The sequence below is a fragment of the Leptodactylus fuscus genome, chromosome 6, assembly GCF_031893055.1.
Source record: "Leptodactylus fuscus isolate aLepFus1 chromosome 6, aLepFus1.hap2, whole genome shotgun sequence".
In the NCBI taxonomy this organism is placed as follows: Eukaryota; Metazoa; Chordata; class Amphibia; order Anura; family Leptodactylidae; genus Leptodactylus; species Leptodactylus fuscus.
This window is the reverse complement of record NC_134270.1, coordinates 171,390,268-171,416,025: the sequence shown is the minus strand read 5'-3', so window position 1 is coordinate 171,416,025 and position 25,758 is coordinate 171,390,268. Positions and strand designations below refer to the sequence as shown.

The 25,758-nt window shown below is 41.3% G+C and overlaps 1 protein-coding gene across 1 annotated transcript; it reads left to right on the top strand.

Annotated features, from left to right (window-relative positions):
• The first annotated feature begins 8,816 nt into the window (after nt 1–8,816).
• LOC142209839 (sulfotransferase 2B1-like) lies at nt 8,817–19,546 on the top strand. Its single transcript, XM_075278884.1, has 6 exons — nt 8,817–8,952; nt 10,540–10,748; nt 15,718–15,844; nt 16,649–16,743; nt 18,093–18,273; nt 19,367–19,546. Exons 1-6 carry the CDS (start codon nt 8,817–8,819, stop codon nt 19,483–19,485), a joined length of 867 nt encoding a protein of 288 aa, XP_075134985.1. The 3' UTR covers nt 19,486–19,546.
• The last annotated feature ends 6,212 nt before the right edge of the window (nt 19,547–25,758 follow it).

The window sequence follows — 25,758 nt, the reverse complement described above, 5'->3', positions numbered from 1 at the left end:
GCACAAAAGGTGGGTGGCTGGCTGGAGGGTGTCTGGCGGACTGTGGTAGTTTTCCGCTCCTCTGCAAACAACCTCTTCCACTGCGGCTTGATGGTCAGGTCCTCATCTGCAAGAGAAGCAGCTTGCTCAACTGTGGCTGGGTTCCGTTCCAGCACCCACTCACGGATCTCAGTGGGGCACTGGGAAAAGAACTGTTCCTTAAGTATGACTTGGAGGACCTTATCGACTGTGACAGCCTCCTCTCCTTCTAGCCAGCGCTTGCATGCTTGCTTCAACTTGTGGGCGAACATGTGAAAGGAGCTTCCCCCATTGTAAGACAAAGAGCGGAACTGAACTCGGTAGGTCTCTGTTGTGACTGCATAATACTTCTGCACCGCTCTTTTAATGGCCTCATAGTCCCGCTGATCACTAGGGTCCATGGCTCTGAGAGCTTCCGCAGCCCCATCTCGTAGGTGTCCCACCAGATACCGGACCCAATCCTTCTCTGGGACTTCCATCAGGCGGCACCGGTGTTCGAAGTCCTGAAAATACCCATCAACATCCCCAGCCGCTTCATCAAAGGTCTTGAAGTGTTTATGGGACACATATGGTGGTTCTCTCACTGTTGGGCTAGGGGTCGGCGTTTGATTATAATTCCCCTTAGTTATCTCAGCCATTCGCATTTCATGCGCCATTCTTTCATTTTCATGCGCCATTCTCTGTTCCTCCGTCTCCGTTTCCTGAGCCCTCTGTAATGCTCTACTCCTTTGCTCTGCAGTTGCTTCTAGCCCCAGCACTGCCAATTCCTCCTCATACAAAACAACCCATCTGCTCTTTTGGGTCTGTACCTGCCACTCCTGTATCTCTCCAGTCTCCTGGGGGCAGCCCTCCTCATGGTCGCTTTGCAGGGTCATCTCCTCCAGTGCCTCGATCAGTTGCTCTTTCGTTCTTCCCTGGTAACTCAGGTTTAGTTCCCGGGCCCTTACTTGTAGACTTGCCATAGTCCAGTTCCTGTATTCTGAGGTTGTGGCTCCATTAATCGCTGGGCTGTTGTAGTCCATCTCGCTGTCCGCTGTTGATCCCGCCGCTGCCAACCAGTTGTCACGGAGCAAAGGTATACGTCCTTCCTCCGGAGGATATCTTGAATCAACAGGGACGCAAGAGGTCGGGAGGCAACAGCAATTTATTGTAATCCACAAAGTTAGTAGCCGGCGGCGGTCACATCAACCGTAATAACAATAAGTCCACAGAAGTCACAATCCAATGATAGCTTTGGCTCCTTGGTCCTGTAACTAAATCCTGGCTCTCTGCAGAGCTGTGCACAGGCCGGCTAACCCATACTAACTGCTAGCTACATACTATATACTAACACTGTTACATCCTATATCTGTGGGTGGGAAGGGCTGAGTCACAGATCCTTCCCCCCTCACCTATACCAAGGAGAGCAGACTCCCTGTCTCCTGTGGACAATGCACCGTCCAACATCTCCTTGGGGACACAGATCAGATTATCTCCACCCATTGTCCTCACTAGTTAGAGGTATTTGCATACAATGTGCTAACACACTAGACCCCAATCAGCTAATTACACATTGATGTATACAACAGGTTAGAGAATACACTCCACACCAAATATATATTACACATGGCCTATAGTATAGACTCTAAACACTCCGTGACAGCCTCTTTCTTTCCTGTAAACTCTATGTTGATGCCTTTTCCTACTTTTGTCTCCTCTGACCAGAGAACATTCTTCCAGAACGGTTTTGGCTTTCTCAGGTAAGTTTTGGCAAACTCCAGCCTGGCTTTTTTATGTCTCTGGGTAAGAAGTGGGGTCTTCCTGGGTCTCCTACCATACAGTCCCTTTTCATTCAGACGCTGACACTGGATAGTACGGGGTGACACTGTTGTACCCTCGGACTGCAGGGCAGCTTGAACTTGTTTGGATGTTAGTCGAGGTTCTTTATCCACCATCCGCACAATCTTGGCAATGTTTCTTTTGCGTCCACATCTAGGGAGGTTAGCCACAGTGCCATGGGCTTTAAACTTCTTGATGACACTGCGCACGGTAGACACAGGAACATTCAGGTCTTTGGAGATGGACTTGTAGCCTTGAGATTGCTCATGCTTCCTCACAATTTTGCTTCTCAAGTCCTCAGACAGTTCTTTGGTCTTCTTTCTTTTCTCCATGCTCAATGTGGTCACACAAGGACACGGGACAGAGTTTGAGTCAACTTTAATCCATTTCAACTGGCTGCAAGTGTGATTTAGTTATTGCCACCACCTGTTAGGTGCCTCAGGTAAGTAACAGGTGCTGTTAATTACACAAATTAGAGAAGCGTGACATGATTTTTCAAACAATTTGTTAATTTTAACAGTACTTTTGGCATGTTTTATGAACCCATTAATATTTTGAAGTATGTTTGTGTCTGACTGCTGAGAGAAGAAGCATATAACTTAGACTTCTATTGATCCCGATTCTGAATACAGTAGGTGGTGGCAACGTGTATTCGGGGTGCTTGGACTGTGTTGGGGTGTAATTTACACTAAACTTGCAGCCTGATTTAAGGGTAAATGCAAGACTGAGTTTATGGAGTGAATTGACCCATGACAGCCGCATTCACGTCACGTGTTTAGAATGGTTCATACATAACAATTTGTTTCAGAATAATCCAAAGTTTCTCAGCTAAATAATATAGCCAATAGTTTGGAGTCTGAACGCTTTCTATAATCTATTAGTTATATAGTTAACCAAGTTACATAACATAATGTACCTAAGGTCACAAGGCATAAGGTTGAAAGAAACATTTACAGTAAGTGAGCGGCATTTCTAGTATCCGGGATCAGGAGGTGAGTCTGGACTGGAAGGTATTTGGTTACTTTTCTCTCTATGCTATGTAATGTGGTATAACATTGTACACTGATACTGTGATGTAACAGGCGGATACTGATTATTTATCTTTATAGGAATTATTTTAATATTCTATTTATATGTTATATGTAAAAGAAGAAACCTATATAACATGTCGTCATCCTTCACTGTGGCATCTTATTAACTAGTAATTCCTTATATATACTCTACGTAGTCATTGTGCAGGATCTTATATACTGATATACCTGCAGTGTAGCACCGCATTACTATGTAACCATATATAAGTGTCTGCCATATATCTGACCTCAGGTCCATTTGCTTATGGTTACTTATTAATTTATTATTTATGTAATTGTTAGAGATGAGCGAGTAGTTAAATACTCGATATTCAATATTCGTTTCGAGTTGCCCCTCAATATTCGACTACTCAAATTGAATATCGAACACTATTATAGTCTATGGGGGGAAAATGCTCGTTTCAGGGGTAGGCAACATTCGATCAAATTATACTTACCAAGTCCACGAGTGAGGGTCCGGCTGGATCCTCCGAGAAGTCTTCTCCGTGCAGCGTCCCCGCGGCATCTTCTGGCTTTGAATTCACTCTGCCAGGCATCAGGCCTGGGCAGAGCCGACTGTGCATGTCCGCTTGTAGTGCGGGCATGCTCAGTCGGCTCTGCCCAGGCCCGATGCCTGGCAGAGTGAATTCAGAGCCAGAAGACGCCGCGGGGACGCTGCATGGAGAAGACTTCTAAAGGTAGGAGAAGAAGCAGCGTTGATTGGCCAACTGTATAGCATTCGGCCAATCAATGCTGCTTCTGCATCGAACTTTTCCATTCGAATAGCGAGTGGTACTCGATCGAGAACAAGTATTTCGAATACCGTAGTATTCGATTGAATACCTACTCGATTGAATACCTACTCGCTCATCTCTAGTAATTGTCATTTAGTTTTACTCTTCACTTTATAAGCAAATGGAAATCATCATCTAATAATTTTGTTATAGGTTTCTATGATTAATGGTATTTCCTTAGGCCATCAATATTAGATCTACAGGGTTTCAATACCCTGGACTCTGTAAATCCCAGATTTCAAGACAGTAAACAATACTGCGAGCCGAGCTGCTCAGACTGTAGCCACGAGTGTAGGTACTGCAGCCTTGCTGCGTAGATTTCGGCATAGACCATCAATGTTAGAAACTGGATAACCCCTAACCTCGTAATGCTCAATGACATACCTGTATATCATTGGTCACTCAGGAGTAGAGATGAGCGAACACTGTTCGGAACAGCACGCTAACAGCACGCTCTCATAGAAATGAATGGAAGCGACCGGCACGCGGGGGGTTAAGCGGCTGGCCGCCGGCAAAGTGTGTTCACTCATCTCTACTGAGGAGTTGAGACCTCTCCATACACAGCGGATGTCGGTTGCCTAATACAGCCAACACATGCCGCTAAAAGCTGCTATCAGTGCTGACACCAATGACAGCTGTTAACACTTTAGCTGTGGTTAAAGGTGACCATGGTATCTAAAATGCACAGTAGCCATTGGCGCCGCCATCTTTAACTGATTGCCGCCCTCTGGAACAACATCAGAGGACAGCAATCGGTTCCCCTGACAGCTGGGAGCTTAATGAAGGCTCCCAGGGTTTTCATTACATCAATGAATGGATTTTCCTATACAATACAATATATTATTATTATTGCAGTGTATAGTATGATTGGTAAGACCCCCACAGGTTCAAAGTCCATAGGGAATCTGAAAATAAAATTAAAAACGTTTTTAGGGCGGGTTCACACCTGCACCCGGTCTCCACTTTGCAGGTTTCCGTCTTTTGCCCGAGAAACTGGACAGGAGACGGCTACCGGCAGTCAGTTTTCAAACCCATTCATTTGTCCGCCCGTGAGCGCCCATGAAGGTCTTCTGCCTCTCTGTGGCGAAACTTTTTTTTTAACCGGACACAAAGTCGGACATGTAGGACTTTGAGTCCAGTTTTAAAAAACGGTTTCACTACGGAGAACAGACAATGCTCACAGGTGCTCACGGGCGAACACTGACTGCCGGGTTACCGTCTCCTGTCCAGCTTCTCGGGCAAAAGATGGAAACCCACAAAGCGGAGCCCGGGCACAGGTGTGAACAAAAATAAATAGACTAAAGTAAACATAAACTCTTTAGGTCTCCAGCGCTAAAAAATTTCTGAAATATTAAAATTAAATTAGAATAAACTGCATAATAAATGTTGGACTTTGTTTATATAGATATTCTGCCACTGAATGATAGAATATTCTAGGTAATTCAGATTTCCTCCCAGTTCAAGTTTCTTCTACACCACAGTACACTTTGTCTTCTAAACCAAAGGTTGACTTAGAAAAATATAATGTGAACACATTATCGATCATACTGTAACAGTAGTCAGAATATGTGGAAGTAAAAGGTGTAGGAATAGAGCACATTGTGTCAATGAGTTAAATCTGGTTATAGAAAATACTAAAAACTAAAAAATCTTAGATCTTTTTCCATCATCCTTTTGACTTACTATCAAAATAAACTGGTTGCACTTTATGGATGTTTTTTTATGTGTTGGATATTTGCCAGCAATGAGTAACAGTAACCCGTAAGTGGTGGCGAGAAGAGGAGAAGAGCCATTGTATGTTACACAAGCAAAGGGACTAACATGTTACTCATCATTGCATGAACATCCGTGACCTGCAATCAATATTATAATCAAATAATGTCAAAGAATTGTAAAAGCTTCACAAGGTTAGACTAATATAACTAAACAGAGTCATTTCAATTTTGTATCTACGGTCATGGTCCTAAGTAGGGTTGAACGATCGGGATCGGAAAAGATCGGATCCTGATCGGTGATCGAGCAAATTTCATGATTGGGATTGGAATCAGCTGGAAAATGATCGGAAATCAGATTTTAAAATCGATCCTGAAATCTCAAGATCGGCTTAACCGTAGTCATAAGTGTTGGCACTCCTGAAGTGTTTATCAGAAAATGATTGCGATTACATATGTTTTGTTATGTACAGGTTGTCTGTGTTGGAACAGTACACAAAAAAATACAGATAAAAAAGGCCAAAAATGATAGCATTTCAAGCCATATTCCAAAGATGGGACAAACAAATTACTGCCCCCCTCAGATTAATATTTGGTTAATTGCAAACAATCACTTCCTATAACCATAAACAAGCTTCTTACATCTCTCATCTGGTGTCTTACATTTGAAGGATGCCTTCTCTTCTCCCAACAACAATTTTAAGATTTCTCCACAGGTGTTCAATCGGATTTAGATATAGGATTTCTTTGGAACTTGACTGGGGCTGCTTATCCATCATCTGGACTATCCTGCGTTGCAACCTTTTGGCTAAGGCCCCACGGGATGATACGCAGTGCTAAAGCGCTATGAGAAAAACTGTGGTGGGAACGCATTACGGTTTTTCCTGCAGCGCTTTGAACAGAAATTGCACAGAGTTTTCCTCCACGGATTTTCTGTTAAAATTAAACGCCGCCGGCGTTTCCGTAGATATAATTGCCATGCTGCGATTTCCAAAACCGTGCTGATTTTGGAAATTGCAGCATGTCCATGCTGTGGTTTTAATCACAAAGTGAGCTTGGGTTCTGCATGAATCCCATCCACTTTACCTGTACTGTACAACACCACAATTTTTCCCACGGCGTTTCCGCCTTGAGCAAATTGCAGCGTTTACGGCCCATGGGGCCCCGGCCTTCATCAATTTCTCTCCTTCATCCACGTCCAGAAAGATTAGCTACAGTGCCATGGGTTGCAACTTCTTGATTAAGTTGTTCACAATGACGAAGGAGCATAAAGATATTTGGAGATGGACTTGTAACCTTGAGATTGCTGATATTTTTATACAATTGTGATTCTCAAGTGCTCAGACAGATCTTTTCCCTTCTTTTTGTTCTCCATGCTTAGTGTGGCACACACAGACACACAATGCAAAGACTGAGTCAACTTCTCTCCTTTTTATCTGGTTTCAGGTAGGATTTTAATATTGCCCACACCTGTTACTTGCCACAAGTGGAAGAAGCATCACGTACTGGAAACTAAATATTTACTCACAATTTTGAAAAGATGCCAAATTATAAAATTCAATTGTATCATTTTTGGCTTCTTATTTCCTCTTTTTTTGTGTGTTGTTCAAATATACACAAAGGAAATAGGAAATAAACATGTGTATAACAAAACATGTAATTGTATTCATTTTCTGGGAAGATTTCAGGAAGTGCCAACACTTACGCCTTGATTGTATTAGATCAATTTATTTACCTACACAATCTATAATGATTTACTAAACCTGTAGATTTACCCTGTAAGATAGACAGTGCTGTGCAGATGTCAATGACCTCTTTCTCATCACTTCCTTCCAAATGACGATCATGTAAAATATATTCGCTCTTCTACCACCTCCACAAATTCCAGTAATGGGTGCTGATCCAGTCATTTCAGCTAAACTGGAATTTTTCTCTAGTTCTTAATCAGTTCAGTTATTTTTAGCACCTGATATGCCAAAAAGTTCTGTACTGGCTGGTGGTTGGTCTCAGACAGGAACAAGCTAGGAGCACTCTGACGCACTCTAAGGGTGCAAAGAGGGGAAGATTAACCTTTTTAGTTTGGCAATAGGGTTGAGCGGTCGTGTTCGGAAAAGATCGGATTCCGATCGGCAATCGAGAAAATTTCACGATCACCATTGGAATTCCGAACATGATCTTTTTATGTGGGATCGAGATCGGTGATCTTTTCCCACAATGCTTTGCTTAGCCTTCACACTGAGTATACGCTGTATACTCAGTGTGAAGGCTCCGCTGCAGTTCCATAAGAATGAATGGAAGCAGCTGGCACACAGCCTTAACCCCCTACGTGCCGGCTGCCTCCATTCATTGGAATGGGAGGCTAAACTAAACATCTCTAGCACCTACTTACCTCTAGAGATGGCTGCTCCGGTGCCCTCCTTCTTCTTGCCTCGCTGCCCCGCCTCCCAGGTTAGTGTTTAAAGCGCTAGGTAGGCGGGGCTTGTGGCTTAGGAGAGTGTGGGCAGGTACAGGGCGGGGAGATGTGACGTCTCCCCTCCCAGTACCCGTCCACACTCTCCTAACCCACCCACACTCTCCTAACCTGGCAGGGAGCAGTGTGGAGCGGCAGCGAAGCAAAGAAGAAGGAAGGCACCGGGCACCGGACCAGCCATCTCTGGAGGTAAGTGGACACCAGGGGGGACTAAGTAGCCAGAGGATTAAAAGAAAATCCTCTGGCTACTTAATGATTCACTACACAGTGTGGATTCTAACAATTAAAGCGTTCAATTGTTAGATTCCATGCTGTATAGTGAATAGGATTGCTTTTAAAATCCGATCTCCGATTAATTAATAAATCCCCTTGACTTGCATTGGGATCGGAATTGGGATCCAGATCGGGTTCGAATGAAAAATGATCGGAAATCGGATTTTAAAATCGATCCTGAAAAGTCAAGATCGGCTCAATCCTATTTGGCAACCTTAGATAGGTGACTATAACTGGGCATAACCCTTAGTCACAACCCTTAGACATGCTAAATATAAGTGAAACTGTTACAAATATTCAATCTTTAGACCCCAGAGTATAATAGGTGACGGCCCAGGGGAAGTGTAAAAAAATTAAATTGAAAAAACAAACAAAAAAAAACATATATATATATATATATATATATATATATATATATATATATATGGATTATCCAGGGATTTCAGGTTTCTGCAAAGAGGCCAGGGAAGGTGAAAAATAATGATAAAAAAAAAAAACATACCGTTCCCCAGTCTCTGGTGTCTCCCACCGTTGTCTGGTGCAGCTGCTCCCGGGTACATGTTCTGGCAGACGTCCTCCTGTATCTAAGAAACTAAGACGTTATCTATTAAGGACATTTCTTGTTGATGTCGAACTGAAATGTCTTCTCTTTTCAGATAAAATGTCTTTTGACCATTTTGATTACAAAGGAGCCAGATTTGTCAGAAAGGTGCACACAGAGGAATCTCTCAACCATGCGGAAAATGAATTTGAAGTATTTGATGATGATATTTACAATGTAACCTATCCCAAGTCAGGTAAGTAGAATATAGTAGTTTATGGCTCTTGGCAAGAACATTATGTTGCATTACAACTTATATTAATTGTATTGATTGTCAATAATTTGGTAGCCACTTGACCAATGAAAAACCTAAGCCTACTGAAGATGTAGGTACTTTAATAATACAATCAATATCATGTATGTACAAATGACACTCATGCAACTTTAATTTTTAATTTTTATTTTTGTTATTGTGTTCGGAGTGTTTGGTGACCATTTTTGTAATATTAACCTATCTATATCCCTTTTTAATAGAAAACAGGTGGTAACATTCTCCTTAGCAACCCTCTAACTGAGCTAGGGAAAGTCCATACACATTTGTATTGTGATGGGGGATGGTCACATTAAGTGGCTGTATCTCTGGTTTATACCACCTAGAAATGTATAAATGGTTCTGGTAACACAATAAAGCTTTCATATGCTGTCAGGATTGCAGTACTAGCTATAAAAGATCCTGATACTACCTTGTATTGTTCCATTCACTATGGAGAATGACTGACAGAACACATTTACCTGTATTTTTGTGCTTGTTTTAGTATAAAGTGAGAAAATTGATAAACAGGGATCATGGTACCCACTAGGATTGAGCCGATCTTGAGATTTCAGGATGGAATTTAAAATCCGATTTCTGATCATTTTTGTGATCTTTCCCGATCCCGATTGCTCAGACCCTAGTGAATGCTTCTCTACGGGAAAAGTCACTTTTAGGGTTGAGCTGATCTTGAGATTTCAAAATCCAATTTCCGATCATTTTACAACCAATCGTGATCATGAAATTTGCTGGATCTATTCCAATCCCGATTACTCAACCCTATTCCTGCTCTCCCTGGGGTAACACCACGTTGTTTGGGGTTAACCAATGAAGGGATTAAGGATTGGAGGCGAGTTGCGAGCAGCTTTATCCACAATTTCACACCCACATTTAGGATAGTTGAGACATAATTTTATTTCTCTTATTACCATGAGCTTAGAACTTGAATTTAGCATATTGGAAGGGCTTGGCATGCTGTACATTGAAGTGATTGCATAACTAAGTGAGTATATCTGCTAGATCTATCTGTATTTTTCATGTTTCTGAATAGTTTCAAGAGCATAAATCATAGATCATTGAGATAGGCTGTGCGTTGTCTCTTAAACTTGGACCCAAGGTTATGTATGAAGTCAGAGACATTAGCAGGATTGTCAAGTCTCCAAGACCAGGCCCTAATTGGTAACAATTGAAAAGTAATTGTGATAGAAATATGTGCGCCGTCTGAGATGGTAAAAGAACCAACAAGAGATTGTACATAAGACTGAAATGAATAGGAATTCCGATTTTTGAAAGGAGTTATGAAGTTTAGAAAAATAAGTATAATCCTTAGAAGAAGGATGAAGTAACCACCATGCGTCCAGCACATCAATGTCCTGCAATACTTTGTGTAATGTTTTTGAGAGTGATGTGCTCATAGAGGAGTCTAGCAAGGTTTCTGACATGTGAATACACCCTAGATCTTGAAGAAATGTATATTTCATCCAAATTCCTGCATGTATACAATGTCTTGATGTAATCTCTTACTTCTTCTAGGTACTAACTGGATGATTGAAATCCTGAATTTAATTAAACACAAGGGAGATGTAACAAAAACCAACGCTGTGTCTATCCACATGAGATCACCATGGTTTGAAAAAGTTGTGTCTTGCAAACACATTGACAAACTGGATTCTCCAAGAATAATCTCCTCTCACCTACCGCACCACATTTTTGCTAAATCTTATTTCAAATCTAAAGCAAAAGTAAGTAAAACATAACCCTCTGCTTAGTGAGAACAGATCCCTGGAGCATTTGTGGTTCTACTGACAGAACAACACGACTAAGTTCAACATTATTCCCTTTCATTTGCTTTGAACCTGTAGTGTGGACAGTCGTACAACTAGAAACAGACGAACCAACTTTTTATCACTGACGGGTAGTTACTCACATAAAGACTAAATCACTGTAGGAGTAAATAAAATATAACTTTTAATAATCTTTCTTAAAAATGGCCTCAATTTATTTAATGTTTTTTTAAATGTTTTCTTTAAAAAAACTGTACTATGACCTCATTGATAAAGGGTAACCAATAATTATTAAGGCAATCCCTGTCTGGTACAGCCATTAACAGTTTCATTCCCTGATAGTGTGCCAGGAGCTAATCTGGTATGGCCCAGTACACCTATAGATCCCTGGAACTCTAGATGAAATCAGGTGCGAGGAAATCTAGATACAAATCCCTAGTGGTTCCACATAGGCTGTGAGTAAGGCCAGAGGGAGGTCCTGGAGGCGAAAGCTCTGTGAGCAGTCTCTGTTACTGACAAATTAACCCCTGTATATGATAATGACAGCAGGAGCTATATTGAAACGGAGGATATTCAATACAGTACAGTCTCACGTTCTCACAAGCCGTATTCCACTCAACTACACCTCACACAATGCCCTACTGATCTCAAGTATGCTCCAATTGCCTATGTTAACATTGTTGCCACTTAGGGTATAGTTACATTAGCCCTATTAGTCTCTACTCATGGGCTACGTATCCTAACTAGATAAATACAATATATGGTCCCTGATGTATCCACCACCTATTGTATAAGTTTTCCCTCACACTTCCCTCAACGCGTTTCGCTAGGGGTCTAGCCTAGCTCATCAGGAGGATGATAATGCAGGAGATGATAATATTTGCAGTTAAAACTGCATTTCCCGCGCCCTTGATGATAGGACACAGTATCAATATGTGGCCGGCGAGCCTGACTGCCATCTCTTTATAGCCAAAACTCCGCCTCAAGACCCGCCTCCCGATGACTCAGCGTGCTCCCATTGGTCACGCCTATTCCTCTGTCATCCGGCTGTCTCGTACGGCGTGTTGGATCCATGAATGCTCACTACGATCCCTGTTTAGCTGGCCAGCGAACCACAGGTCCCAGCCAGTATACAAATGGCTTGATTTCTTTGCAGCTACGATTCTACTACTGGCCGGTGAACCACAGGTCCCAGCCAGTGTATAAATGACTTGATTTCTTTGCAGCTACGATTCTACTGCTATTAATAAATCTCAATCTAAAACTATATCCAAGACTCCCTTGGATCTTATTGATTACATCAAATTAACCCATTCTTCAAAAGGGAAGTTATCCGCATCAGAGTGTGAACAGGGGTTTATTTTCATTCCTAACATGTAGGTTTAACCACATCAGAGTGTTTACCGGGATTTACTTAATTCCTAACATGTAGGTTAACCGCATCAGAGTGTGAACAGGTGTTTAATTTGTTCTTAACTTGCAGATCAACTACATCAGTGTGTGAACAGGGGTTTATTTTATTCGGGTCATAATCAAGATTCATATGATGTTTACACCAGAATTACCCCCAAATATCAATAAACCAGGTTTATTATAATATCATAGCCTCCATTAGTTATCTTTACGGTTCAAAAGGTCCATAAATGTAGATGGATAGATCATTTGCATATATATACATATAATTTTATAGATAAATCAGATGGACAGGTACGTATTATAGAGATTTATCGATTCATTTATCGATTGGTGTCAATGTATGTCTATACCTAATAAACCAATCAAACCATAACCCATTCCCTACTGTGTCCAGAATATTATTTTTCATGGAAAATGTCACACTTACTACCCCTAACTTAAATCCATAATAAGCTCCTTATTTAAATAAAACAACTGTAATTTATGTTTTCATTCAGGCCCCCCGGGGCGAGACTCTTAAGCCTAAATGTCCATTCGGCCTCCCTTTGCAAAATTCTTTTATCCAGGTCCCCTCCCCTCGGGTGCATTCTGACTACCTCAAGACCTTGGAAAGTTAAATTGTCCAGGCTGCCCCCATGTTGCTCCCATATATGTCGACTGAGAGTACGATCATCTTTTCGTCTGATGTTACCAACGTGATCTAAAATACGCCTACAGAACTTGCGTTTCGTTTTGCCCACATAATTTTTTGGGCAGCCACAAGTGGCCATGTACACAAGTCCTGAGGTCTGGCAGTTTATAAAACCGCGAATGTCATACGATTCATTGGTAACAACACTCGAGAATTTCGAGCCCATTTTGATGAAACTACAAGCTTTGCAGTGTCCACACCGGAAGTTTCCTTCCGGGATGTGTTTTGATAGCCAGGTTGAGTCCGTTATGGGTGACAGATGACTATGCATCAATCTGTCCCTAAGGTTCCTGCCCCTTCGGTAGGTTATTGCGGGGTATGGTGTCAACATTTTCTGAATGTCAGAATCCAATCTGAGCACATTCCAGTGTTTCGTCAGGATAGATCTCACTTCCTTATTCAAGTTATCATAGGTGCCTATTATGCGAATTTCATTCCCCGAGTCAACTTTAGGACGGGGGTTTAGGAGCGATGTACGGTTATAGTTTTAGATTGAGATTTATTAATAGCAGTAGAATCGTAGCTGCAAAGAAATCAAGTCATTTATACACTGGCTGGGACCTGTGGTTCACCGGCCAGTAGTAGAATCGTAGCTGCAAAGAAATCAAGCCATTTGTATACTGGCTGGGACCTGTGGTTCGCTGGCCAGCTAAACAGGGATCGTAGTGAGCATTCATGGATCCAACACGCCGTACGAGACAGCCGGATGACAGAGGAATAGGCGTGACCAATGGGAGCACGCTGAGTCATCGGGAGGCGGGTCTTGAGGCGGAGTTTTGGCTATAAAGAGACGGCAGTCAGGCTCGCCGGCCACATATTGATACTGTGTCCTACCATCAAGGGCGCGGGAAATGCAGTTTTAACTGCAAATATTATCATCTCCTGCATTATCATCCTCCTGATGAGCTAGGCTAGACCCCTAGCGAAACGCATTGAGGGAAGTGTGAGGGAAAACTTATACAATAGGTGGTGGATACATCAGGGACCATATATTGTATTTATCTAGTTAGGATACGTAGCCCATGAATAGAGACTAATAGGGCTAATGTAACTATACCCTAAGTGGCAACAATGTTAACATAGGCAATTGGAGCATACTTGAGATCAGTAGGGCATTGTGTGAGGTGTAGTTGAGTGGAATACGGCTTGTGAGAACGTGAGACTGTACTGTATTGAATATCCTCCGTTTCAATATAGCTCCTGCTGTCATTATCATATACAGGGGTTAATTTGTCAGTAACAGAGACTGCTCACAGAGCTTTCGCCTCCAGGACCTCCCTCTGGCCTTACTCACAGCCTATGTGGAACCACTAGGGATTTGTATCTAGATTTCCTCGCACCTGATTTCATCTAGAGTTCCAGGGATCTATAGGTGTACTGGGGCATACCAGATTAGCTCCCGGCACACTATCAGGGAATGAAACTGTTAATGGCTGTACCAGACAGGGATTGCCTTAATAATTATTGGTTACCCTTTATCAATGAGGTCATAGTACAGTTTTTTTTAAAGAAAACATTTAAAAAACATTAAATAAATTGAGGCCATTTTTAAGAAAGATTATTAAAAGTTATATTTTATTTACTCCTACAGTGATTTAGACGAACCAACTTGTTTCAAGTCAAGTTTACAAAACTGATTTCATATGTGTTAAATATTCTAAATAATTTATGTTCCGTCAGGGGTCTTTTTTGGTTACCCAATGAACAGTGAACAGTAAAAATCTCTGTTTTTTATTCTCCAATATACAATATATACAATATAATACACATAGCCAAAAACTATAAATAAATGAACTGACATATACAGTTCTAATGACTAGTTCTTTGCAATTTTTCATGATAATGTTTGTGAAAACAAAAAAAACAAAAACATAGCATCAAAATTGCTGCTGTTCAGCAAACTGTCTGGGGAAAAAAGGAAGGGAGGTGTAACAGCTGAGCAAATACTAACAATAAAATGTGTGTGGCAACAGCAACACTACTTCTGGTTTTGGTGGCACCAACAGTATTCATATTCCAATATAGAATATTCAGGTCGAACCCAGCTCAGAACAAAATGGTTTTCTTATCTCTAGATGGCTATATGTCACTTGATATGATTTTTGAGTTCATTTAGCTAAAAACGTTGTTTAGTGCCTTGGTGAGTGAGTTTATTTTAAAGTAGAACTTTTCCCTCTGACAACACTGTTTTTACTATATAAACTATACATGTACAAATCCTAACAAATTACTGGGACTATCCATTAGTTAATCCATCTGTAGCAGAGAAGTGGTGAGGAAGAAGGATATTAAACATTGGATTCTATAAATGTGTTAGAAGGGCTGGAATATATATGTACAATAGATACTGGATACTGAGCTTACTGTTTCCATTAGAGATGAGCAAATGTTTCAAAAATTTGATATGGCAACTTGACAAAATTTTCCGATACTAATTAATTTGTGGTGAATCATGTTAACCCCTTCCCGACATCCACCTTAATAGTATGGCGCAGCAGGGAAGGACTTCCCACAAACCATCTGGAAGCATGGTGCACACATGGAAACTGTTTGCATACGACATTATCATACAACGTATCAACATAGTTGAGCTGAACGCTAATCGGGCACTATCAGATGGTGTAAGGACACAAGCTATTCAGAAGAGAAATGGTAATACCTTCCATTTATATATTTCTAGGATCAATAAGAGAAGAAGAGCTCAGTGAGTAAGAACATATTCTCTAGAATTGTTACCTTATGGGGAAATATGTCGTTACTAAATGAAAGCTATCTTATTTTATGTTATCTTATCTTATAGCCTACTGTTGTGTTTTTCAGATTATCTACACAATGCGAAACCCAAGAGATGTCATTGTATCTATGTTCCATTTTACCAAGATTCTCAATATCTTCACACCTCCTGACAATTTCCAGGATTTCGTAGAGGACTTTATACAGGGAAAATGTGAGATACATTTATTTATTTAGAATAATTTGATGTGACAGTCTAACTAAAATATTGCTAGTTATTAGCTGATGTAGCACAAACTGCTAATTTCTCTCTTTTCAGTTGTAGCTTTGCTGTGTAGACTGGGACAGAGTCAGCAGACTGATCATATCATTATTACTAAAGGGAGTCTGTCAGGTCCAAAATGCTTCTCAAACCAATAACATTGTCTTGAATGGACCTTTAGTAGAAGCAGGTACATACATTTGATGAAGCAATGCAGAGATAATCAACTTTTTATGGATATGCAAATAAACCTGAAGTGCATTGGGGTTGGGTTTGATTTGCCAAATCTGTCTACAGGCAACTCTGACGAGGAGAGAGGCTGAAAAATGTCATTCCCTACTAATTCAGACAGTAAATAGTGATCTGTAGGCATATTTGGGAATCAGGTCCCGCCTTCTGTGCACATAGAAGCTGATCTGCATATCCATAAAAAGATGATCATCTCTGTATTGCTACTTCGGTTTGTAGCCACAAAGGTATGTTAGTGCTCCTATTAATGCCCCCTACACTGCACTACTATTGGACCAGACAATATCCCTTTAAAGACTGGAGCATTTAATGACCGATGACAAGTCCATTGTACTGCTGGGAATCAGACACCAGAGAATCAGGCAGCCATTCCTGCCTTCCCCCATGTACAGATGGAACGATACAATGTTATCTTGTCAACACTTTGGGTATTCTTGTACAATATTATAATATATGGAGTTTATAGAGTAATAACTACTTTGTTACTTTATTCCCTTTGTCTTTCAGCTCTGTACGGGTCTTGGTTTGACCATGTAAAAGGCTGGATGCAAATGAAAGATGACGAAAGATTCTTCTTTATCACCTACGAGGAGCTTCTCCAGGTAATAATACTGCAGTACAGGGCGGCATGGAGAGCGGGTTGGGTCTCTATGTACTGCACAGCTTTATATGGTTATCCCCTAAATATATGGCTATGTGTGAAAATTAAAAATAAAAAATACTAATAGAAAAATAACTCTAACTAGAGATGGACAAATGGCCATAACCTATCCTTGTCCCTAACCCTATCCCAAAGTGACTTTATAAAAGTTATCTTTACTTGCACACCTTGTTTGAGCAAAGGTTTCTTATATCTAGTTTAGTTCCTAATGTACGGTGTGTCTATTGCTGGTATGTTACGTGTACCAGACTCTGGATGGATTCCTGACCTCGCTTTCCTGATCACTAAGCTATCAAACCATTTTTCCTATGTGTTGTTGACCTGGCTTGTTTTTGGTTTGAATCAAATTATGACCTATCCTAAAGCTAGCTCAGTACTGTTGAATCTTTAGGTGTCTGAGCGACTGCAACTTACTGTAGCACCCATTCAAGTAAAAGGGAGCTTATCTGCAGTACTTGATTTGGCCACTATGCATAGAACGGAGCTGTCTGCTTCCTGATCCATTCTCCAATTACCAGCTGCTGAGAACAGACCATTGATAGGAGGTTATCAGATGTCGTACCCCACTAATGTGACATTGAAGACCTTTCCTAGATGATCAATATTTATTTTTATTTTTTATTTTATGGTAGAGTAGGAAGGGACCTCAAGGGCCATCGGGTCCAACCCCCTGCGAGTGCAGGTTTTCCTAAATCATCCCAGCTATATGTTTATCCAGATTCCGCTTGAAGATTTCCATTGATGGAGCGCCCGCCACCTCCCGTGGCAGCCTATTCCACTCTCTCACTACCCTCACTGTCAGAAAGTTTTTCCTAATGTCTAATCTGTATCTCTTTCCCTTTAGTTTCATCCCATTGCTTCTTGTACTTCCTTGTGCTAATGAGAATAGGGGAGATCCCTATTTTTATCCCAACCCAACGCAATAAAACACTGCAATAAAGAGGCATTATTAAAGACTGCCCAATCAAGTCCCATAGGGAAATAGGGTTATGGTACTAGTATTTTAAAATAAAAAATTAAAATCTAAATTTATTAAAGTCTTCATAAGGGTAGATACAGGAAAAATAGATGAGTAATAGATGTAGGCTCCAAAATATTGATGACCTTTTGGAGACAGAAGTGGGTTCACTGGTTAGTGTTACAGTTGCCTAAATATAAGATCTCTATAAGGCGCCATGTTGTATCTGACTGATGAAGAGAAAAGTTGTCTCATTACTTGTCTCACGGGCTAGAACTGGGATGTGAGTTATACATTATATATAGATCTACATATGTCTCATATTTTTTCAGGATCACCGTGGCAGTGTGATAAGAATCTGTAAATTTTTGGGGCAGGAGTTGGATGACGCCCAGATTGATTTAGTTGTTAAACATTCAACCTTCCAATCCATGAAAGATAACCCAATGTCAAATTGGAGTCAAATACCCTCTGAAATAATGGACCAATCGAAAGGAGCCTTCATGCGTAAAGGTAATTCTGTTTATCTAAGATGTGATCCGTGATAACATCTTAGTAGCAGGTTCTGGTGATGGATCGGAAACAAGGCTCCGTATTCATGAATAAATTATTAGTAGTAGTATATATTATTATACATGATTGTGTTATACAACTGGAGGCCTAGACTGAGCAGTATAGGAGCTCCGCTCATACAGATAAAGCTCTTATACACGTCTTATCATTCTCTGATCTCAGGGGATGTTCTTAGCAGTCACAATACACACGGGATAGTTCCAGAACACAATATAGCACTTGCAGCCATTATCTCGGTATATACAAAATACTGTTTAATAGATATAATTCTGTAAGGGCATAGACCCTACTGATAACAATTCATTCCCCAGCGTCCTTTGTTATATCATGATTAATATTAATATCAGGGGTGTAGAAGTCCTTTTCTGTATTTGGCTCACGAGATAACCACTTTGAATAGATCACTTTCTAACTTGGGTCACTGTTAACTCTACGGGCTAGTTCACATGGGGTCAAGGAGGTGGATTTTGACAGCGGATTTCACCTCAAAATACAATACAATGGTAGTCTATGGAGACCACTAGCTGTCCTTTCCTCGACTCGCTGAGCCGTGGCTTCCACCTGGCAGCAGCAACCTCTGGCATCATCCCATTTATTTGAGCCAACTCCGGAGGGGGAAGCCGCGACCACGACGGTCGTGGCAGGCAGGTTTTGGACCGAGAGTGACGCGGCTCCCCGCGTCACTCTTGGTACCAAAATCTGCCCCAATGCCCCCATGTGAATGAGCCCTAAAAGACCCCCAGCTTTTACGCCACACAGTCCTCCACTTGAAGTACAGAGGGAAATACTTTCCTAATGGCAGACTGAGTTCTTTTACATTTTTTTTTTGTTCTGCATCTGGTTTAGCATTCAAAATTCCATCATAAAACCTGTTGCAGAAGCCGATTATGTAAGAACCTCCTGAGATGACAATTGTGTCTCCTAATGTCTATTATTATTATTATTGTACATTTGATGGTCTCTCCTCCCCCCATCTAGACAACTAGACAAAGAATTCACAATAATGTATTTCTGCATATTTTGCTCCTTACAGGAATATCTGGAGACTGGAAGAATCATTTTACTGTTGCACAGAGCGAGTACTTTGATAAAATCTACCAAGAGAAGATGAAGGACTTCAATATGAGCTTTTTCTGGGAACAATCTTCCTAAAGTTCTGGCCTCATTTTGTATTACATTCAGGAAGTGGTTGATGGATAGAACAACATGTCTTACCAAGGGTTGTCAGAGATTCCTCCAGTCACTGACCATCCAATACAATACTATGGCTGGGAAATTACATGTATTATATCCAACTGTCACCAATTGGTGTTTGTCCCATATTGGAAAATGGTTTAGTCTGCATTTGTATTAAACATTGAATATTTTTCAGAATAAAACAGCGAATACATGAACAGAAATGGAGTCTTTATTAGGGTTCAGCGATCGTGTTCGGAAAAGATCGGATTCCGATCGGCGATCCAGAAAATTTCACGATCGTGATCGGAATTCCGAACACGATCTTTTTAGGTGGGATCGAGATTGGTACTATTTCCCACAATGCTTTGCTTAGCCTTCACACTGAGTATACGCGTGTATACTCAGTGTGAAGGCTCCGCTGCGGTTCCATAGGAATGAATGGAAGCAGCCGGCACACAGCCTTAACCCCCTGCATGCCAGTTGCCTCCATTTATTCTAATGGGAGACTAAACTAACATCTATAGTAGCTACTTACCTCCAGAGATGGCTGCTCCGGTGCCCGGTGTTCTCCTTCTTCTTTGCCTCGCTGCCTCTCCACGCTGCTCTTCTCGCCTCGCTGCTGCCGCCTCCCAGGTTAGTGTTTAAAGAGCTAGGAAGGCAGGGCTTGTGGCTTAGGAGAGTGTGGGTGGGTACAGGGTGGGGACACGTGACTTCTCCCCTCCCAGTACCCGCCCACACTCTCCTAATCTGGGAGGCAGGGGGCAGCGAGGCGAGAAGAGCAGCGTGAAGTGGCAGCGAGGCGAAGAAGAAGGAAGGCATCGGAGCAGCCATCTCTGGAGGTAAGTGGACACCAGGGGGAACTAAGTAGCCAGAGGATTAAAAAAAAATCCTCTGGCTACTTTAATGATTCGCTACACAGCGTGGATTCTAACAATTATTAGATTCCATGCTGTATAGTGAATAGGATTGCTTTTAAAATCCGATCTCCGATTAATAAAAAAAATCCCTTTGACTTGCATTGGGATCGGAATTGGGATCGAGATCGGGTTCGAATGAAAAATGATCGGAAATCGTATTTTAAAATCGATCCTCAAAAGTCAAGATTGGCTCAACCCTAGTCTTTATCTTCCATTATTCCTGAATGGCGACAAATTCCACAATAATGTCTATGAAGTATCGGCCTGTGTGTACACTGACAAAGTAACATCTGTCATTCCATATGAAAGACAAACAAAATCCCGGACTAAAAATCTTTTATTGTTCCATCTAACAAGAGGATGAGATGTGCAGCCAATATATGACAAATTACATAAAACACTCTCTATACGGTACGCCATGGACACGGTGTTGCAGTCAATGAACTGTTTGATAGTGAAAATAGACCCAACAATTGGAGAGACCAAATCCTTCCTTGGAGAAGCAGCAAACACAAACATGACACCACATTTATAATAAACCTTTACTGACAAGTCAACCCATTAGGACAACACAACATGCCGGGAGACATCATCATTCCCAAAGTAGGGGCTTTATCAGAGGCAGATCAGCAGCCCATGAAGGGTCCTCGGCAAACCCTCGTCTTGTGAAAGCCTGGGCAGATTACTAATAATAGACCATATGTGTGAATCCTTTACTATATGACGTTACAAACATAATTACCGTCATCCTTATAACCTTTTTTTGTTGGATGATGCTCATGTACAAGATGGAAGTTGAACATAAGAAAGAGACAAAGAATAAGATTGGGGATGTAAAGTTTTTTAGATTTTTTTTTTATTTTTTAAATACAGTTTTCACTTCAATTTTTGTTAACAAAATCCAGGCGTGAATTCAGTAGGAAGAAAATATAAAAGTTCTTTTTAGATTTTCCAATTCTCATTAACCCACCCTTGGGTTTGGCTAAAAAAAAAAACTGCAACAAAACTTTTCTGTGTCTTAAACATAAGGGTAAGTTTAGAAGGTTTTTTTTTACAGACTCTGCACAGGGGTGGGGCACAGGCCTAAATGTTTGGCAAAATGGTCGAATCAATTTTTTTTTTAATTCTCTCATCTCTAATTATAACATGCCTGGCTGATAACTATTTAGTAGGTAGGCTGATAGACTGACGGGGGCAGTGTCATTATATCTGATAGACTTACTGCTGCTCTCATTCTTAGTGACCCCACTGGTTCCTGCCCTCTGCTCAGTGACCCCACTATCAGTACAATATTATGTGCCCAGTACCTGGTGATGGGGCAGAGGTATTCCTGATGTCAGGGGATTCCTGCATTGTCAGGTCTGTTGCACATGGATTACTTACAGAAGGGGGTTGTACAGTATAGAAACCTCCGAGACCACTGAGCCAATAATTACAGCGGCTCTGAGATTAACCCATCCACTGCCTTACACCACCAGAAATGCAGAAATTGATATAATCTCAGTCTTACACCCCGGTAATCCAGTATTCCGGTAATTTGCAAGGTCCCGTTTAGAAGGAGCAGCGCCCAGATCCTGAACTTCTGCCCTCACTAGCTAGAAAGCCTTAGAGGGAACATTGTGTGTGGACCATGGTAAGACAACGGAGAAGAGAAATAAGACAAGGACATTGTGTAATGTTGTTTCAGGAGCTCACCGTCCTAGTCAGGCTGTGTACCTTGTACAACAATGGAGCTCCATCTCCAAGAACATCTTCTGAGAGTAAATAGATTTATGGTTTTTAAAGTTCATGGTTTTAGAAGCCTGGAGACTTAAACACTTAGTTGCAAGTCAACAGATCATCGATCATTAATATGGTTAGACAATCTCTTTCTGATACATGGGAAGGTTCTTTCCCATGGAATGGGGTCTACTGATGCCAAAAATGGTCATACTGAGACCTCATGTACAGACCCTACCGCACTACTACACATATTGGCACATCTAACACCACTGCCACCTCTCAGCCTGCGGCAAATCAACACTGGTTCTGCAGCAGGCTCGTCCTTGCTAGTCGGGAGAGCTGGCAGCTTGCAGTTATGAGGGAGCTGACTATTTTGTCATAGGAATGCATTGACCAGCGTTGATTGGCCAGTGTACAGCATTCAGCCAATCAACGCTGGTTCTGCCGGAGGCTCGTCTGTGAGGAGGCGGAGTCTAAGATCAGACCACAATGAGAATACCTACTCGATCTAATACTACTCGCTCATTTCTAGTCTGCAAGGATAGATGCATACTGGTGTTGATCCATCGTGCCTTTCACAATGATGAGTGCAACCAGATGGCTGATGACATGTGCCTTCTGCGATTGGTTATTTAGCGTTAACTAGAGATCAGCGAACACTAAAATGTTCAAGGTTCGAAATCCGATTCGAACAGCCGCACATTGATCGACTGTTCGAACGGGTTTCAAACCCCATTATAGTCTATGGGGGGGGAAATGCTCGTTTCAGGGGTACGCAACATTCAATCAAATTCTACTTACCAAGTCCATGAGTGACGGTCGGGCTGAATTCTTCTCCCTGCGCAGCGTCCCTGCATCCTCTTTCGGCCTTGAATTCACTCTGCTAGGCATTGGGCCTGGGCAGAGCCGACTGCGCATGCGCAGTCGGCTCTGCCCAGGCCTGATGCCTAAGCAGAGTGAATTCAGAGCCTGAAGAGGACGCCGTGGGGAAGCTGCATGGAGAAGACTTCTAAAGGTAAGAGAAGAACCAGTGTTTATTGGCAATGTACAGCATTCTGCAAATCAACGCTGGTTCTGCATCAAATCCTAACTTTGAACAGCTAGTAGTGTTCGATCGAGTACGATTATTTCAAATACCGTAGAATTCGATCGAATACCTACTCGATCGAATACTACTCGCTCATCTCTAGCGTTGACGTCAAAAGTAGGCGGTGGTCACATAAATATGACTGGATGGTGTGTTATATAGTCACAGTATGCGTGTATTATTTAATTCCATTATAGTGATATTATTCAGTGATTATATGATGGTATTATTTTCTCACTATGTACAGTTAAAGATAATCTTTATGAATTTTTAATGTTTCATTAGAAAATCTGCATATATCTTTTTTTCTCTAAAAATTATGTTACATCTAGCACTAGAGGATCATGGGGGGTTGTGGGTCCTTCTTGTTCCCAATGTGTAATAGACATTGAGTTATATCTTTATAGAGACCCATTGGTATATATTACCCCCTCCCCAGGGATTATCACTGTTATATCTCAGTTTTGATTTAGTGAATTGGAGGATAATTTAGTGATATCTTGTAAATCCAGAGAATATAACACATAAAGGGTGAAGTTATAGTTTGCTCCATCTGGACTTGTATAGAAATGATTGTCATAGTATCAATAGTTGATGTTTGTTATAAAGTGTTGTTAAGCTGTATTCACACATTACACAGCCAGAGGAGGCGGCATACTACATCCTGTCTAAAGTAAAAGATGATTTAACTCTTTGTAATTAAAGGGATTGTCTGAGTCACATTTTCAATGTTTATAAATGCTGAAAATAGGAACAGTGAAATAAATTAAAAAAAAAAAAAAAAAAAAAAAAGTACTTACCTCTTCCCGATCCTCTGCTGTAACCAATCCCTCAGCCGTGACCTCTTTACAAATTACATGAATGACAAGACTAAAGGAGAAGGGGAGGAGTGTTAAGACCTAACTATTGTTTATTCCACTTGGATCACACTGACTTTCGAGTTTCTGTCCTTCGGGTCCGCTTGGGGACCCCAAAAATGGATACCTTATCTGTCTACTATGGATATCCATCAGGTTTCCTCTGCACCTATTTTAAGAGGAATGGGGGACGGAGTCTTGTACTGAGACTTAAACGATAGTGAGAAGGTTTTGTGTTCATTGGAATTACTAAGATCCTCCCATGTCCGCCCAAAGCCTATAAATGAAGAAGCTCCACCAAGATTTCCATCACACAATACGACCTGTCCTCAAGAGCTGAACAATGATCTCCCTGCTTGTAATTCTGAGCCTCCTCTCATTTCCTGCAGCCACAGGTAAGTTATCGGACACATCGGAGCACTTATTGGAAACTTATAATAATATTATTAATTTTAATATTCCCCTAAACCGCCCCCCTGCCATTATACCCCGCAGTGATAGGACATAACCTGTCCATTGCAGCATAAAGTATGACATGTAGTTATAGAATAATGCTCGCTGTATGGTAACTACCAGGGAAGAGTCATCTTGTTGTCCAGGTTTCCTGAAGAGTCCTATAGTCTGGTCCAAACCATGTCCCTCCTGGCTGGATTGCTGTCCCATAGTGACATGGGGTACATGCACAGTGCACAGATGGAGCCGAGGACAGGACATGTCATATCACTGTGTATGTACAGGAGGCCAGCAGAGCGTGTAAGTATGTATCCCAGCCTGTGCTCCATCTATAAAGCCGGGGGTGCATGTAGTGTATAAGGGGCACACAGCAGGACTACCCAGATACTACTACACGACTCCGATCATTTGATTGTGATGTGACATATCTCCCAACATCAGTTGACAGCGAAGGTATACAGAAATATTATATAAGACATTATAAGGAATATAGGTTACTGCACATGCGCACGCGGCTCATTCATGTGGCCAGTTGACTCGTCATTTGACATAATGAGTTATTTGATACTAAGATAAAAACCCTATCTGGGGACAATACTACTAGATATACCATATATATATTAGAAATAATTTGGCACGACTGGACTTTCAGAATATTGAACCTGGTTTAGTTTGTTTCACAGGATTGTTTTAACTTTTCAATGTATTCTTGGAAAATGGGGTTGAGACATGTCCAGATTTAGCAAATTATAATTTGACACATAACACATTAACAACAACACAGAAACACATAATATTAACTCACCTCTTACAATTGCTTTTCAATGGCATTTCTTGTCTTCTGTGATAAGATATCCTGCTGCACCAAGTTATCTTGCTTCAGAAAGTCAGGTTAAGCTTTGCTACATCTGCACCTCTACTAAGGACAAGCTAGGTCCTGACCTAAATGCTCAACTGAGCGACCAGAGAGTCAAGACCTGCTTACAAAGATCACAGGAACATCCTCAAGGAGAAAGGGTTGACATTCCTACATAGGTAACCCCATAATCATGTTTCCCAACACAAGGAAATCTGATATGGGAACGCAAAGAGTCACTACATACCCATGTCACCATTGAAGCCCAATCACAGGCCCATAATAGCACGGAAGGCCTAGAGGAGGCCCCAAAGATGTAATGGAAGGAAAATATGAATATTATTATTATTTTTT

Bases quoted from the DNA above. Each gene is read 5' to 3' on its own strand.
- LOC142209839 (XM_075278884.1), top strand. From the start codon at position 8,817: ATGTCTTTTGACCATTTTGATTACAAAGGAGCCAGATTTGTCAGAAAG. The intron at 8,953-10,539 runs GTAAGTAGAATA...TACTTCTTCTAG, and splicing joins TGTAACCTATCCCAAGTCAG to GTACTAACTGGATGATTGAA. The intron at 16,744-18,092 runs GTAATAATACTG...ATATTTTTTCAG, and splicing joins CCTACGAGGAGCTTCTCCAG to GATCACCGTGGCAGTGTGAT.